Genomic DNA, 17829 nt, shown 5'->3' on the forward strand with positions numbered 1-17829 from the left:
TTACCATAAGTAGTGTATGAGATACAGATAATTCTTTCAGAACAAATTATCATTAAAAACTCGCTTCAAGCAAGGCTCAGGTTGTTATAATTTAAATAAATTAAAACGCGAATATTTTATTTCCTTTGAAGCCGTACTAGAAAGTTATTTGTAATACAATACACTCATGTATCCTAAATTAATTTTTACCATAAGTAGTGTATGAGATACAGATAATTCTTTCAGAACAAATTATCATTAAAAACTCGCTTCAAGCAAGGCTCAGGTTGTTATAATTTAAATAAATTAAAACGCGAATATTTTATTTCCTTTGAAGCCGTACTAGAAAGTTATTTGTAATACAATACACTCATGTATCCTAAATTAATTTTTACCATAAGTAGTGTATGAGATACAGATAATTCTTTCAGAACAAATTATCATTAAAAACTCGCTTCAAGCAAGGCTCAGGTTGTTATAATTTAAATAAATTAAAACGCGAATATTTCATTTCCTTTGAAGCCGTACTAGAAAGCTTTTTGTAATACAATACACTCATGTATCCAAAATTAATTGTTACCATAAGTAGTGTATCAGATACAGATAATTCTTTCAGAACAAAAAACTTTTTACAATCCATATGAATTCAATAAAAAATGCTGAAAATAAAGCTGAGTGCTTAGGAAGTGTTGGGAATTTTTATTCAACTTTTTAAGGCAAGAAATATAAATGGCGATCATGTTACTGCTTACGGGGCAGCAGACGCTTCTCAATCTGCAGTACGGGATGAAGACGAAAAAAGATGTTGTCCATAGGACCTTTGATCACATTTAAAATTATTTTCTGTCCATGACACGACACCAACCAACCAACCAAGCCAAAAATTGATTTTTACCTACAGAACCTTTAGTAGCTTTAAAAAAAAAAAATCTTGTCATAGTCAAATTTTGCTGCCGCAGATAACTTTACGTAACACCCATCAGACTAAACCAGCAGTTTCCATTTTTTTTCTCTTTTGGATAAAGAAAGTTGAAGGTAATTGTGAACGTTATAATCTATAAAATACTAAATTAATAATATTTAATTAGAGGAAGGAAGGTTTCTCACCGTTTTATAATTAATAACCTTAGTTTAGGTATTTTGCACTCCTTGCGCTATATCTAGTTCGGTTATGAATTTGTTTCATATATATAGGGGAGAGTGGGGTCAATTGTAACATTTTTTACTTAACTATTTTTAACTAACAAAAAATCCAATATATTATTAGTATTAATTGACAGACGAGTAAAGTAGACTATCCTCTACTAGAAAAAAAATAAATACCTTATTTTAAATGTTATTATATTAGTTATTAACAATTTTTTACAGTCGTACACTTGTCCCCACTTACGGGGTCAATTGTAACAGTTCATAAATTCAAGTAAAACATAGTTAATTATACATATTATCATAGTTGGGATATATTTTTTTATTGATCAAAATAGTAGTGATATTTTATGAGTAAAAATAGTAATGAGCAGAGACCCAAAGGCTTAAACTTCTAACTTTAAGGGGTTAAAAATTTTAATTTATGCTGTGAAAGGTTACAAATAAAATAATGCACATGCAACATAATATAAATGATGTAGTAGGAAACTATTGGTGGTTCTTAAAGAGTTAAGTAATGGTTTGTAAACATAAGATTATTTACTTTCAGCTGTTACAATCGTCCCTTTACTTAATGTTACAATCGTCCCCAAGACGCCATTTCAGCTTCATTTGTCCCCCCAGGGGCACACTCTTGAGTGACGGGCGTGGCGCACCCGGGGCCCCCACCTGGACCTGAGCATTTTTCGATATCTCTCCTGCGACGGTCCTGTTTTGAGTTTGTGACTTTCATTATTTATTACATTAACCTAGTGAGCAATTATTTGAGCTTTTATATTTTTGATTATTTTTGTTGCGTTTATATATACATATGTATATTTATTAATTATGTTTCACTTCTTCATTTGTATTATATTTATTTATAAAAAATTTTCACTCTTGTCGTGGTTGCCAAATTGACTGGTAAAGGGCTTTTCGTCTTGGTTTCGGTTTTATATCAAACTCTGATGGGAAGAAAACCACCCGCGTGTTTGCCGTGCGCGGAGACCCGTGTCCCTGGAAAGGGGGATCCTGGTAGTTGAGGGGCATCTTGGTACCCCAACACACTACTTTGGCCCCTGCTTCAGGTAAACGGGAGGTGCATAGTGGCCCGTATGCATCAATCGGCATGTCACAAACGTCATCTGATGGCTAGGGTCAAGCCCGGGGTCACTTACTGAGCACCTCGTTAAGGGTGGAGGCTGCTTCAGGGGTGACTTTCGGGCGTATAGCTATTGGCCAGCATCGGTGTTAAGTAACAGATTTTTTACTGTCACTTACATCCCCTAAGTTGGACTCCGTGGTGGGTGGTGCAGTTGATAGTGGAAGTTGATTATTTTTTTCTATGGCTGAAAATGAACAGATGGTGTTCAGTTCCGCACACCGAAACAAAAGCGGGACAATTTTCTCACCTAGTTTCAATCTTGCTAAATGCACAAATTACGACCCCACTACAGCAAAATTTCTGATCTTAAGCTCTACAGAAAAGAAACTTTCGTCTATATCACCATTTTTAGTTCAAAAAACACTTGAAGCAAATATTGGTAATCCTAAAAATGTAAAACAGATGCCATCAGGAGACTTGTTAATCGAAACAAATTCCAACAAACAAACAGCTTCACTTTTGAAATTATCTGAACTCGGAAACGTTAAAATCTCAGTAACCTCTCACAACACTCTAAATATATCTAAAGGCGTGATCTCTGATAAGACGTTACAATCACTCCCAATTTCTGAAATAATCGAAGGTCTCTCCAGTCAAGGAGTTATAGATGCACGGCACATAACCATAAAAAAAGGTCCAGAAATAGTTACCACTCAACACATAATCTTAACATTCAACACTTCTATACTACCTGATGATATTAAAGCAGGGTACCGAAACTGTAAAGTTCGCCCATACATTCCCAATCCACTCCGCTGCTTCAAATGTCAAAAATTCGGCCATTCTGCGAACAACTGCAGAGGAAAAGAGACTTGCTCTCGCTGCAGTGAAACCGGTCACACTTTTAAAACCTGTAATCAGCCAGAAAAATGTACTAACTGTTCCGAATCTCACTCTGCAAATTCTTGTCAATGCCCTAGATGGAAACAAGAAAAACAAATACTAAATATAAAAGTAATGCAAAACTTGTCATATTTTGAGGCCAAAAGCAAATTTTTAAACTCACAACCTAGACTTAATGTTTCATAGGCTTCAGTGGTCAAAACTCCAAAAGCAACTAAATCCATTGGTATACAGACTGAAAATAATGAATCTGAGCTTCGGAATACAAAACGTACCATATCAACAACCCCTTCTCTGACAACAACCCCTTCTCAGACAACCAATGCGTTAAAATCAAAATCTGCACAACCTTCACAGCAATCCAAAGTCGCAATCCCGTCAACTTCTGATCAGTTATTATCTCAAAATACTAGTAAAAACAGTCAATACCTGAAAATAACCCCACAAATTGGTCAATGTTCTTCACAAAAAATTAACTCAATCCCCATTGCTAAGTAAACCCAAATACATATCTAAAAGCAGACAAAATCGTTTCAATAAAAACCGGAAAAAATTATCAAATAACCAACAGGATCAGTTTTCATCAGATACAATGGTTACAGACGACGAAAATTGCTCAGATGCTTCTCAAATGCAAATAGAAAAAGGGATGGAAACTCCAGAAAACCTTAAACCAAAAAACATAAAAATTAAAAATGGCCGATAGACTTATATCTTGGAATTGTCGCGGGTTTTATGTTAATTTGCCAGATATCAAAAATATTATTGAAAAACATAACCCCGTTTGTTTCGCACTTCAGGAAACATTTTTGAAACATAACCACAAAGCCAATATACAAAAATATTCGCACCTGAGAAATGACTTTATTAATGGAAATAAAGCATGCGGAGGTGTATCTCTCTTGATTTCAAAAAGTTATCCATTTTCGGCAGTTCCATTAACAACTACCTTGCAAGCAGTAGCAGCACAAGTTACATTTCAATCAAAGCTCATCACAATATGCAGCCTGTACCTTCCACCAAATCAAACAATATCGCAATCAGATCTTAACAACCTAATAGCAGAATTACCAGAACCGTTTATAATCACAGGTGATCTAAATGGGCATAGCACAACTTGGGGCAGTGATACTACAAATTCTCGTGGGAATCAAATTGATACATTAATAGAGGACCACCAACTCTGTTTACTAAATACGGATGAAAAAACACATTTCCACTTTCCATCTCGTACATTCCATACCATTGATTTGACACTGTGTTCACCACGTATTTATACCCTGTTGCAATTTTTTGTTTGGAATGACCTTTATCATAGCGACCATTTTCCTCTCATCATCAATATTTTTAAACCTGGGAATACTAATACAGTACATTTTCCTAGACTGCTAACACATTTAGCAAATTGGTCACTTTTTCAAGAGTCGCTAATATTCAATGAAGAAATGGTTGATAATGGTAATATTGAAGAAGCTGCACAACATATTACAAGTACTCTCATAAACGCATCTGAAAATTCCATCCCACGTACATCAACTAATTTACCTAAATACCCAAAACCATGGTGGAACGAAGAATGCAGACAAACTCATAAAGCTCAAAGACGAGCCTGGAGAATATTCCGTCGATACCCAACTGTTGAAAATTTAATCCTGTTTAAAAAATCCCGTGCACTTGCAAGGAAAACTAGAAGGCAAAGCCAAAGAGAATCTTGGATTAAATATATAAGTACCATAAATAACAATACGAAAGCAAAAGAAATTTGGGCAAAAATAAAAAAAATATCTGGTCATTACAACTCCTTACCTATTACGCATCTTGAAGTAAATGGAAATAAAATAACAGAAATTAAAGAAATAGCAAATACCCTAGCCGAAAACTTTTCCCAGCCTCTAGTACAGAAAATTACTCTCAAACTTTCCAAAAATACAAAACTCAAACTGAAAAAAATGTACTTAGACCCTCTGTTGAACCTCACAATGATTACAATTCTCCTCTAACAATAACTGAATTAAAATCTGCTATTAATAAATGTGAAGAAACATCTCCAGGGCCTGACAAAATTCACAATAGTATGTTTAAACACCTCTCTGACACCCATTTGGAAATAATTTTAAAACTGTTTAATAGAGTTTGGGTGAATAGACAATTCCCATCAATATGGAGAAAATCATATATAGTTGCCATTCCTAAACCAGGTAAGGACCTTATACACCCTACCAATTACCGACCAATCGCTCTCACCAGTTGTCTTTGCAAACTTCTAGAGAGAATAATAAACGCAAGATTAATATATTTATTTGAATCTCGTTGTATTTTATCTAAGAGACAAAGCGGATTTCGCAAGTGTAATTCAACTGTTGACAATCGAATGCTCTCAGAAACTGATATACGTGAAGCGTTTTTAAAAAGGCAACATCTTGTGACGCTATTTTTTGATATTGAGAAAGCGTATGATCGAACGTGGAGATACGGCATTTTAAGGGACCTTTTAAATTATGACATTAATGGAAATATGTTTTATTTTATTCAAAACTTTTTAACAGACAGGACATTTCAAGTTAGAATGAATAACACTTTATCTGACACTTTTAATCAAGAGGAAGGTGTTCCTCAAGGTAGTGTCATTAGTGTAACCTTATTTCTTATAAAAATAAACGATATTTTAACCCCATTACCATCTACAGTGGACGGCAGGTTATTCGTTGATGATCTGCGGATATCTTGTAAAGCATCTCATATGCACACTATCGAAAGATAATTGCAGCTCGCTATTAATAAATTATCCCAATGGACTGAGTTAAATGGTTTTAATTTTTCTACAACTAAGACAACGAGTATACACTTCTGTCGACAAAGAGGGCTCCACCCCGATCCTGAACTGTATCTCAAAAACTTCCGCATTCCCGTTTTAAGCGAAACAAAATTTCTTGGTTTGGTCTTAGACTCTAAACTCACTTTTGCATCTCATATTAAACACTTAAGAAAAACCTGTGGACTGAAATTAAATTTACTTAAAGTTTTGACAAACACCTCTTGGGGTGCAGATACAGATGCCATGCTCAAAATTTATAGGTGTATCATTCGATCTAAACTCGACTATGGTTGCGTTGTCTACGGATCAGCTAGAAAATCTGTTCTTAAATATCTTGACACCATCCATAATTCCGGCATACGTATAGCAACAGGAGCATTTCGCACATCACCCATAAAAAGTCTAAACGTTTTATATCATGAACCAACTCTTGCTGAACGACGCAATAAGTTAACATTGAGATACTATTTTCATGTCAAAAGCCATCATATACATTCCATGTTTTCAAATGTTACAACTCCATCTTATGAAAGATTATTTAGTAACAGACCCTCTGCAATACCGACTTTTGGTTTGAGAGTAAGAAAGCTTTTATCTGACCTAAACCTAGAAGACTTTAATATTTTACCTGCGAGCGAATTAAGACCTCCTTGGGACGTCATTTCTCTCCAAACTATTGATATTTTTAACAATCTGACAAAAGCACAAACTGCTGCTGACATTTACTTACAGCTTTTTAATTCACACCAAGAACAATATAGTAATTTTAATTCCATTTTTACAGATGGCTCTAAAGGCCTTGACCATGTTGCAAGCGCTGTTGTTACCCCTATCTCCACAATATCTGAAAAATTACATTCAAAATGCTCCGTATTTACATCTGAATGCCATGCGGTTTATCTGGCTCTTCAATTTATTTCTTCTCAAAGGTTGAAAAAATGGATAATATATTCAGATTCAAAAAGTGTTATAGTTGCCTTACAAAATAAAGAACTGAATACACATTCTATTATAAATAATATTTTAAACCTATACAGCAATTTACTCCTAAAAGAATATGCCATAATTTTCTGTTGGGTGCCAGGCCATGCTGGCATTTCGGGTAATGAAGCAGCAGATAAAGTGGCTAAGTCAACAAACAATGTAACAAACAACCCCCTTACCTACACAGATATCAAAAATGCAATTGACAATGAACAGTATTTACACTGGCAAAATGATTGGGAAAATGAAATAAATAATAAATTGCACGACATTAAACCTTCTATTAAATCTTATAAAAGTCTAAACATTAGTCGAAAGCAGGAAGTAATATTAAATCGCTTGCGCATTGGCCACTCTCGATTAACCCATAAACATCTTTTATTAAACGAAACTGCACCCGAATGTTCTCATTGTAGAGAACAGCTCACTATTAAACATATTTTAACAAAGTGTAACGAATTTAAAACACTGAGACAACGCCACTTTGGTTGCTTTAATCCAACATTGACTTTATTAATTGGAGATAAACCCCACAATAACATTTTTAATTATCTAAGGGACATTGGTTTTTACAAATCAATTTAGCTTTAACTTATAGCAGAATGTTTCTTATAAAACAAGTTGTAGGTGCGGTATGGCCAAAAATGGCTTTTGCGCCAATAATACTTAACTAACTAACTAATCAGCTTCATTTTTTGAAAACAATGCTAGTTAATTAACAAAACTAATCTTTTTTTTAAAATGTTAATTAAGGTGTCCACTTACATATTCGGTTAATAATTTTTATTTGTTTAAACAAAATTACTTTGTTACAATATAATATTCTAATACCAAAAAAAGTACTTCCGTAGCGTGAAAATATCTTTTGTGATGTAACTCTTTCAAAAGTACATAAAAATGGTTGCCAGCAGGAGTGTACATGTAGATTTATTAAATACACATTGTGCGCCACCTAGGAACCAAATTTAGAACCCGACACTCGAAATTTTTGCTCTGTTATAATCGCATCCTGTTACAATTGACCCCACTCTCCCCTACATAAGCTGAAAAGGGTTAAAATAGGCCGAAGTATGGTTTACTTTTAAATGAAAACTTGAAAGAGCTGCTGCAAACGTTTAAAATGGTTATTATGGAAACACGTTTCTTTCTTAAAGAATTTCGTTATTTTAATTTGAAAAGTGTGATAGGAAATATTAATGGAATATTTTATAAATGCTTGTTTTTTTCATAATTTGTTCTATTTATTGTTATTAAAAATTCCATACTTTTCTTTAATAAATGTCATTTCTCTTTCATTAGCATTTCATTTGAAATAATTTCACAGGCACAACCGTAACATTAAATAAATTATAAATTGGATCTAAATATATTTTATTTAATAGCCGTCTTTGAGTAGCCCAACCAAATTTTGAATTTACGGCTCCCAATGTTCAACTACATTGCCTTGTAATTTTGAACCCAATCCATAAGACAAGGAAACTTCTGGATCAAGTATTGGGTGAAGTTTGATGGAACTAATCCGCATTTGCGTTACATGGTGGGGAAAACCACGAAGACATCCCACGGTTAGCCTGACGGCAAGAAGACTCTAACCTATAATCCGTCTACTACTGAGCATATTTTATGTCAACGCTGTGTTCGGTGAAAGCCGGATGCCGAATTCGCATCGACCAGCCATTGCTGGGATTCGAACCCGGTTCACCTCATTGGAAGGCGAACACTCTATCCCCTTAGCCACCACGGCTCATTTATTGCATAATAATGCTATCCTGGGGTTTTAAACCCAAGTACACTGCACGGCAGTTTGCAGCATTACCTCGGAACTCACATATCACAGCTATGTTATCGGATCTAAATATATTTTGTTTTATAACCCATTTCACAAAAGCTTAGAGACTGAAAAGTGGCATGGTTATTATGTAAGAATGTTTGTAAATGAAAAATTGCAGCTTAGAAACAAGTTGTATATTATTACCTTTTTTAAAAAATTTTCAAAATCCTCTTCTGTGTACCTTATCGTAAAATTGGAATTTATAGTTCCAAAAAAACCTGCACCTCCATTCACTTCTAAAAAAAGAGGAATTTTAAATTTAAGTACTAAAAACTAAAAATTTCACAAAATGATACATTTCTTATAAATAGACAGAAATTATGAATTTATTTTGAAAAGCAATATTAAAAAATATTTTTTCAATTTCGAAAACGATTCTTCGATAAAAAATAAAGCTGAACAACATGAAGAGAGCACAAAAAAATGGACTTCCTAGTTTCGGTTATACCAACGAGAACCTTCCTCAATGTCGGTCGAAGCACAAAATAAAAGCACGTTTGTTTTCGACACTGAGGAAGGTTCTTGCTTACGAAACCAAAATACCAAAACGGCTTTTTCCAGGGCTCAAAAAACCGCCCTTCCGAAAAAATTCTCAAAAATTCTCCACGGACAACGAATTTCTCGAATCCGACGTCCGCGCGGACGGCCATTTTCCCGTTAATGTTCGTGATACATTTTCAATTTTTGTTATCTTACAAGAGTCTAGCGCCAAATTTTAAATGGAGCAAAATGATTAAAAAAAATGCTACTATGTCACAGATGTTTCTATTTTTTTATTTTTAATTAATTGAAAAATGATAGAAAAAATGCTACCATGTCACAGATGTTTCTACTTTTTTTATTTTTAATTAATTGAAAAATGATAGAAAAAATGCTACCATGTCACAGATGTTTCTATTTTTTCATTTTTGATTAATTGAAAAATGATAGATAAAATGCTACCATGTCACAGATGTTTCGATTTTTTTATTTTTAATTAATTGAAAAAATTGTTTGAAAAGTGATAAAAAAATGCTACAGTGTTACAGATGTTTCTATTTTTTTATTTTTGGGGGAAAGGAGGAAATAAAATTAAAAAAATTTTTTTTTTAATTTTTGGAGCAAAACTAAGATTATGAGACCAGAGTCGACTGAATTAAAGCAAAATGGCGTAACCAGAGGAGCATGGTTAAAAATGTTGGAAAATTTGCGATAAACTTATTAATTTATTCGTTACGTTCTTACCACTTTATAGTATTCAGTGTACAAAATATCGACAGATACACATTTTAAAACTAAATATAGTACTGCACTGGATATATTTTATTCAATAATTAATTGAAAAAAGTATTTTTTCTCCGTTGCCCACCCGATTGACATACGTCATCCAGGTATCAGTATTACTGAAAAAAAGTTGAATAATTACGCTAAACAATAAAATAAAAAATGATTCCATTTAAAACTTAAAAGTGTAAAAATTTGCAATTAACATAGCTCATTAATAACATTTTTATCATATTCCTACAACAAATATATCTATTTTTAAAAAATTAAAAAAAATTATTGTGCAAATGGATACGTATTATCGTGCAATTGGATACGTCAATCGTACGTTGTCAATCTCACGAAAAAAAAGTTCACAGCAAAATCATTATAATTCATATTTTAAAATTCTTTTTATTGCATTATTCAGAAATTAAAACGGTGTGATAATTTGATTTATACTTACCAGTGAGTAATGAAATGATAACAATAATAGTGATATAAGCGATACCGAGAATCTTATTCGCACCCATCCTGGCGTTCTGTATGGACCTGTGTCTCCTTTTTTTCAACCAGAAACTTAATTGTGGAATGAGAATAGATAAATCGTTTGATGGATAAAAACAAAAAGAGATTTACACTCAAATGAGCAGCTGTTATTACATTTATTTTTTCCAAATTGTTCGAGAAAAAAACTTCAACCCGCTCTGAGTTTGAGATTATGCTATGTCAAAAAAGCTAAACAAACTTTCTTAATCTTGTCTAAAATAGCATTTAATCATAACATATTTTCATGAAAATTTTTTGAAGTTCAAAGCATACATTCATTATAAAGAATCACTAAATTACATTCATTACAAAGAATTATTAAATTACATTCATTAACCCTATGTCGCAGATGGGAAAATGGTGACCTTTTTATATGTTTTTTTCCAGCCACTCTTTAATGCAAGCAAAATATATTTTGGTATTTTTTAATTAGAATAATTAGTCTAATAGTTACTAAAAAATTTTTGGATTATCGAAATTATATTTGTATTAAAATATAAAACCTAAAAAAAATAGTTTGAAAAAAAATAATTCCTTTAAAAAAATTACCTATAATAAAATCAATTATTGATTTATTATAAATACAATTTTGGATTTTTAAACCAAAATTGTAAATTCAAGAAATTTCAAAGATGAATAACTGTTTCCTTTAGATATAAATAAGTTCAAATTTGAAAAATTATTGTTTGGAAGATTTTATCTTTAAAGCAGAAAAAGGCCGTGGTGTTTCATGCTGTATTTCATAATCATAAATATGCTAACTATAATATTTTTTCACTTATTTTGACCAAATTTATATGCAAAATGATGAAAACAGGTATGAAATATATGTTTCATAAAAATTCTCTGTTAATAATACTGACATCTTATTTATGTAGATTATAAAAATAGTTGCTCAATTTTAAAAAAGTTTTAATTAAATTAAATTGAATTAATTGGCAATTAAATTTTTTAAAGAAAGTTGGAAACATTTTAAATTCTGAAAATATATTTAGACATTGCTATTTTTCCCCTTTTTGTGAAACAACAAACATGTTTTTCTTTTTTTAGCATAAAATGGGCTACTAATTTCTGTTAAAAGTACAGATTTGTAATTGCCACAATTAATTTATTTTTTCATTAACTCCAAATCACCTTTTTTTTTACTTTTTCGGGGATAAATGTGTAATTCACTTCCAAAAGTAATATTGTGTATAATATAAAGTTTTCGATGCTTATTAAAATATAAATTGCCTTACCCCTTCCCTCTCGTTCTCTTTAAAATCACGGAGTGAGCCTTAGTCTCCTATTTCTTATGCCCGTGATATTTCCGAACTGGAGCGTTTAAAAGTAATGCACCAAAAAGTTTTAAATATATCCATTTCTCGTGCCCGGAATTTTTTTTATTTCTTATTTTACACACTAGATGTCAGCACCAGACTATCTTTAATGTAACATTTTAACGGCAGGCACTGAACTTATGGTTCTTTGTCATGGAAAGTGCCGAAAGTTTTGCACACTTTGCGTTGCCTGATGAACACCTTGTGACCAAATACAGAGGCGAGCAACATTACCCACGCCACACTGCCACAGATACTCGTTCATAGGGAGGGCTACACCACACACAACAAAGGACAATACTTAGCGAGAAACATTAACGATGAGAGAGAATCAAACCCGAAGCTATTGGCTTCGCAGTCAGGCTAACCGCCCGACTACCTCGATAACCGTTCGACTAATTCGCTAACCTAGCCGCCATTATTTTTAATGTTATTGGAGATAATTAGTTTATATTAAACTAGATGGGTAAATGCTATCCAAATGTATGTATTTGTGATATGAATACATGTAGCTTGGGTTCTGTGATAAAATATTTATTAATGGTGGATACATTATGGAGTCAGTTACATGGACATAAGGATTGCATATGGAGTTTTAAATTTCAAGGTTAAAAAAATTCCAAAAATCAAAAATGAATACTATTATACATACACCTATTTTAATATACGTAGTGGCATCCTTATTATTATCTTCCATTCCGTAGTTTATGTTAGTTACGTTGAACTACTAACTTCAACGAACTACTGCCTTCTCTTTTCCACTACAGAAGACTACAGCGAGAAAACGTGGAGAGGGGGCGCTATCAGAAGTAGCGTTGTATGTTCTGAAAATGGTCAGTTTCAACTGGTTTAATATTGATGGTACTATGCTTCAAGTATTGGTAAATGGTAAGCAACATTGCATATTTCAAGTCATACAATCAATGTGGCGGGTATTTTAGCATTTGTAAGAAGTGGTTTTATATCTGTTGAAGTATCAGCAGCCTACAACTCAACTCTGCAATAGTTGTATATTTTGATTAGATATGTTGTAATTCGAATTTTCATTAGGCTTCCAAAATCATTGTGAATATTGTAATTAAAGCGTTTTCCTTTTATAAAATTCCATAGTATTTATTTCGAATCTTTTAAGAAGTGGCGTCCGTGACAGGACACAAGTAAAAAGTACACATATATAGCACAAGTAAAAAGTATGATCCATACCTTTTGCACCTCTTCCAAAAGACAGAATAAAGGTTGCGGCAGTATTTGAAGTTTCCGGAATCGTTTTAGCAGGTCCGCTGTATTTAAGCTCTGGCGAAAAGATATGGATCGTACTTTTTACTTGTGCCATATATAGGGCTGTTCATATGGAATTAGTCAATTCTTTGTCCACGGAAGCTTTTATAATGGCTCTAAGAATATTTTTCGCTAGGGGAGGTAGAGTAAATATAATTTACACCGACAACGGAACCAACTTTGTTGGTACAAGCAATGCCCTGACAAATTTGGATTGGGGCAAAATCATATCGTTTTCCACAATCCAGAAAATTAAATGGAATTTTAACCCACCAACAGCCGCCTGGTGGGGTGGATGGTGGGAGCGCATGATCCGCATGCTAAAAGAAATGTTACGAAGAAATTTAGGCAGGAAATGCGTAGATTGCGAAGAATTGGAAACTATTATCTGTGACTGCGAAGCCACAATAAACTCGAGACCATTGACATATATTGAAGACAATTCTGATGGTCTTCGACCTTTAACGCTATACTTGTGAAGTACCAGCGAAGAAAATGCCAAGAAAAACCTATGACGTTGAACCAGAAATAAAAAAGGAAGAGCTAGAAACTAAACTGAAAGAGCAGAATTATTAAGTAGAAGAGAATTCAAAATTAGAAGTATTGTTTCCAATAAAGGGCAAAAAAGGTACCCATTGGGTGATCAACCTCGACCCAAAAACCTTTCAGAGATTTACAAGAAAATTCACCATCAAGCTTGGTTGCAAATTCTGAAGCTCAAAGAATACCTCAGGGCACTCATGTGCTACAAGTGCAATAGATTTGGCCAAAGAATGTCGAAATGACGAAACCTGCGCGAACTTCGACAAGCCAGGACACAAATTGAATGAATGCAAAGATAAAAGCAGCTGTGCAAACTGCACAACAGCGAACGAGATATACGGATTGAGACTGAATACGAACCATTCAGCTAATAGAACGAGTTGTCCGGCTAACCAAAGAGAGCTGGACAGGCTAAGGAAGAGGATCCACTACTAGGATCTGCACTAAACTCTAACCAAATTTTACATTTTGCTACCCCACTAGCTTTGTAAGCCGATTATGGCGTCCCAATGTGAACTCAAATTGAGAATTTTTGTAACACTTTTCAACCGTTGTTTGTTATTATTTTTGCCTCTAAGTGTAGGTCCTTTGTCTGTTCTGGTTTTTAATAAAGTAAAGCATCACTTTGGTTCTTTCCAGTCAGAGGATGCCTCGAGGGGTCGTGACGTGGCTGCTGTCTCTCGGTGCCACGCTTCTAGTGAGTCGTCTGCAGCTGAGTATGGCACCGCCGCACCGACTCGGGTTCGTCCCATTCGGCCTCCTCTGACCATCGAGGATTTGTGTTGCTCTTAGTCGTGCGTGACTCGGGGCCATGGACCCTCGGTGTCCATGCACCGCCGGTTCCGCCGTCTGAATTGAGGGTTGCCGTAATTGATGAGTCCACAGTTTTACCTGGATGTCCCAAAATGGGGCGGGTCAGGGCTAAGCCTAGCTTTGACCTTTAACGCCAGCGTGTTTTTTGCAAAGTATTCCTAGCAGTGAAACAACTGGTTTAGACGAAATTGATAGTAAAAGCATAAACAAAAGATTACGTTTTGTACAAAAACTACGGCAGGGTCTAAGAATGAGATGTCGCAATGAATATATAGCCATGTTGGTACAAAAAGGTCACAGTCGCGAAGAAGTTTTGAATATTGAAGATGTGGTTCTTAATATAAATTCGAAAAGCATAAACTGGCCTTTAGGAATCATAGTTTAAGTTCTCTCTGGTGCAGATGGACATTCAAGGGTTGCCAAAGTAAGAACAGCTGAAGGAGAGAAATTGAGACCATTTCAGAAATTATATTCCTTGGAAATTAGTAGTTCTGAAAGGCTACCATTCGTTGTTCAGGAAAGAGAAGACATATTTAGACCTCTGCAACCTGAAGCTGTTAATAACCCCGATTCTAGTGAAGATGATGAATTTCTCACCAAATTAGTAACAGATTTCGTCGCTAGAATTGGTCGACGTGTTAAAATTTCCAATAGACTAAACTTATAAAATGTTGCCATCACCTGAATTGCAAGGTGGGAAGTTGTTGAAGTATCAGCAGCTTACAACTCAACTCTACAATAGTTGTATATTTTGATTAGATATGTTGTAATTCGAATTTTCATTAGGCTTCCAAAGTTTTTTTAAATATCGTAACTAAAGCTTTTTCCTTTTATAAAACTCCATAGTATTTATTTCGAATCTTTTAACAATATCAGTAGAACACTTTTCCCCCTCATTTTTTGTTTATTTCATTTTTGCCAGTCTAGGTGGAGATGGAATTGCCTTACTCCTTATAAATGTGTTTGGATTACGACTTTTTTAATCTTTTATAATCTCTTGGGGAAAAGCGAGTCATGAAAGTGTTCTTACGTAATCAGAATTGATGCTTGTTCAATTGCAACAATCGTAGTGGAGCTGATATTTCAACAGAAAACTGATTAAATATATATTCCTTAAAATCATTATCTATCTCTATCTTTAAAATCATTTTTCAAATATTTTAAAGTATTTTTATAATATTTTCACAAAATGTTGCTGCAACGTAAATAGTTATTGCCATAAATTTATTGTTACAGATAATCTTATGTCATGAAAAGTTATGGTGTTAGTGCTTTAAATAAAAAGATAAATTGCATAAACTGTAAATATTTATAATTTAATGAACAAAATGAATGTTTTTATAAATCTTAAAACTCGTATTCTGTTAGACGTAGAGATGACACTCAAACGTCTTTAGTCTCATAACTAAACTCTGCAACAGTACGCAATAGTTTTATTTCACTAATTTCCTTAGGCACTATTTACTGGGGAAGAAATTTTATATTTACACTGATCATTCTCCTATTGCGAATACCTTGAAGAGGAAGGATTCTTTTAGCAGAATAGCACAGTGGTCCATTTCTTTGTCCCAATTTCAATTTGAGGTGAAATATATATCTGGGAAAATTAAATGTATTGCAGACTTTATGAGTAGAAATGTTAAATGCACAGAGAACTTGGAGGCAAAAATTTTGCTTAATGAAATAGAGTGTGGAAAACTCAAATACTCTTTAGAGCTGAGCTGGGCTGATTTGAACGCAAAATCCACGGCCTGGGGACCTAGGTCGGATCCAAGGGGCGAGGCATTATTGAATTTTTTTGACCAACATAATTTAGACGTACTGAATGATCCTGATGGACCGCCTACCTACAACTCTGTCCTCGGACAGAGTTGGATAGACCTATTTGTCAGCAATATCGAAGAGCTTAAACACTATAGGGTCCACGACAAAATATCATGCTCGGACCACGAGTTGATCACCGTCGATATTATTGAGAGTGACTACAGGCTCAGGGCTGGTAACACCAATATCAGATATGAACGATTGGACTGGATTGCCCTGAGGGTTAGGTTGAGGGATATTATAAGTACCTACAATCTTGAACCTGTCAACGCGGTCGAACAATTAGACACCAGTATTATTGACATTACTAAGGATATTGTAGCGGCTTGTAGGGCTAGCGTGCTGAGACAGAATATCAAGAGGGGACAGCACTGTTCTTGGTGGCATCCTGGACTTAGTCAAAAGCTCAGAGAAGTTAGGGCCCTTAGGAGGCGGTATCAAAAGACCACTGATGAACAGGAACGTGCGTCTTTTAAGATCAGGTTCAAACAACAACTTGCGGTCTATAAAAAGGAAATTAGGAAGGCCAAAGCGCTGGACTTGAGAAAATTCCTAGACAGGGTCAATGAGGATGGGGCGTTTTCAGCCCCATACAAAATCGCTAAGGGCGATAACTTGAGACCTACCAGCCACTGTCCAAGATAGCGGCGATCTCACCTCCAACTTCGAGGAGACTGTCTCTGTCATCATGCCGCACCACTTCCCGGATAATACTGATACACAATGTGAACCACTGATTAGGAGTCACAACGAGCCACCTTTTACAAAGCCCGAACTGGAGGCAGTTATTGGGGATTTGAAATGTAATACAGCACCGGGCCCTGATGGACTCCCAAATTAGATTTTTAGAGATATTTTTAACTTTAATAGTGTCTGGCTGTTAGCCATTTTTAATATTTGCTTTGCTCTTAACCATTTCCCAGTGCCTTGGAAATGTGCCAGAGTCACCCTGATTCCTAAAACTGACAGAGACAGGAAGCTGCCTGCTTCATATAGACCGATTTCCCTGCTCTCGGTCTGGGGTAAAATTCTTGACAAATTACTAACTAAGAGACTTTCATTCATTCTTGAAAATAATTATTTACTGAGTACCAATCAATTTGGATTCCGGACCGGGAGAGGGACAGAGGATGCTCTCCTTGAGGTTGTTAAATTTGTTGAGGAAGCAAGGCAGGATGGTAAACATAGTGTCGGGGTGGCTCTGGACATAGACAATGCATTTAATAATGCTAACTGGTTCACTTTAAAAACCGAAATTAATAAACTAGATCTCCCAGATAATCTTGTTAAAATGATCTTTAGCTTTCTTGGCACGAGAGAAGTCATTTTTAATGATGAAGAGGGTAATTGTATTTTTAGACGAAACATTTTTACAGGAGTTCCGCAGGGCTCATCCCTTGGACCGGTGCTGTGGCTTATTTACATCAACTCTGTTTTTGACTATTTTAACCGCATTAATTTCAATGACTTTCATGATGTAAATTTGAATGATTGTTGCATTATTGCTTTTGCTGACGAT

General features: G+C 34.5%; 1 protein-coding gene and 1 long non-coding RNA gene across 2 annotated transcripts in view; one reads left to right on the forward strand and one right to left on the reverse strand.

The window, feature by feature from the left end:
* The window catches only part of LOC139426706 (uncharacterized), an 11736-nt gene extending 1131 nt beyond the window's left edge, over positions 1–10605 (reverse strand). Inside the window, exons 1-2 of the long non-coding RNA XR_011637926.1 lie at positions 10451–10605; positions 8887–8978 (exon numbers count right to left, since the gene is read on the reverse strand). This is a non-coding gene — a long non-coding RNA (uncharacterized lncRNA). The remainder of the gene's footprint in view (positions 1–8886; positions 8979–10450) is intronic.
* A 5507-nt stretch (positions 10606–16112) lies between these two features.
* On the forward strand, positions 16113–16955 carry LOC122271391 (uncharacterized). The gene has a single exon (XM_043052420.1). It carries the CDS (start codon positions 16113–16115, stop codon positions 16953–16955), a length of 843 nt encoding a protein of 280 aa, XP_042908354.1.
* Positions 16956–17829: the final 874 nt, after the last annotated feature.

Source organism: Parasteatoda tepidariorum, chromosome 10, assembly GCF_043381705.1.
Source record: "Parasteatoda tepidariorum isolate YZ-2023 chromosome 10, CAS_Ptep_4.0, whole genome shotgun sequence".
NCBI classification, from domain to species: domain Eukaryota; kingdom Metazoa; phylum Arthropoda; class Arachnida; order Araneae; family Theridiidae; genus Parasteatoda; species Parasteatoda tepidariorum.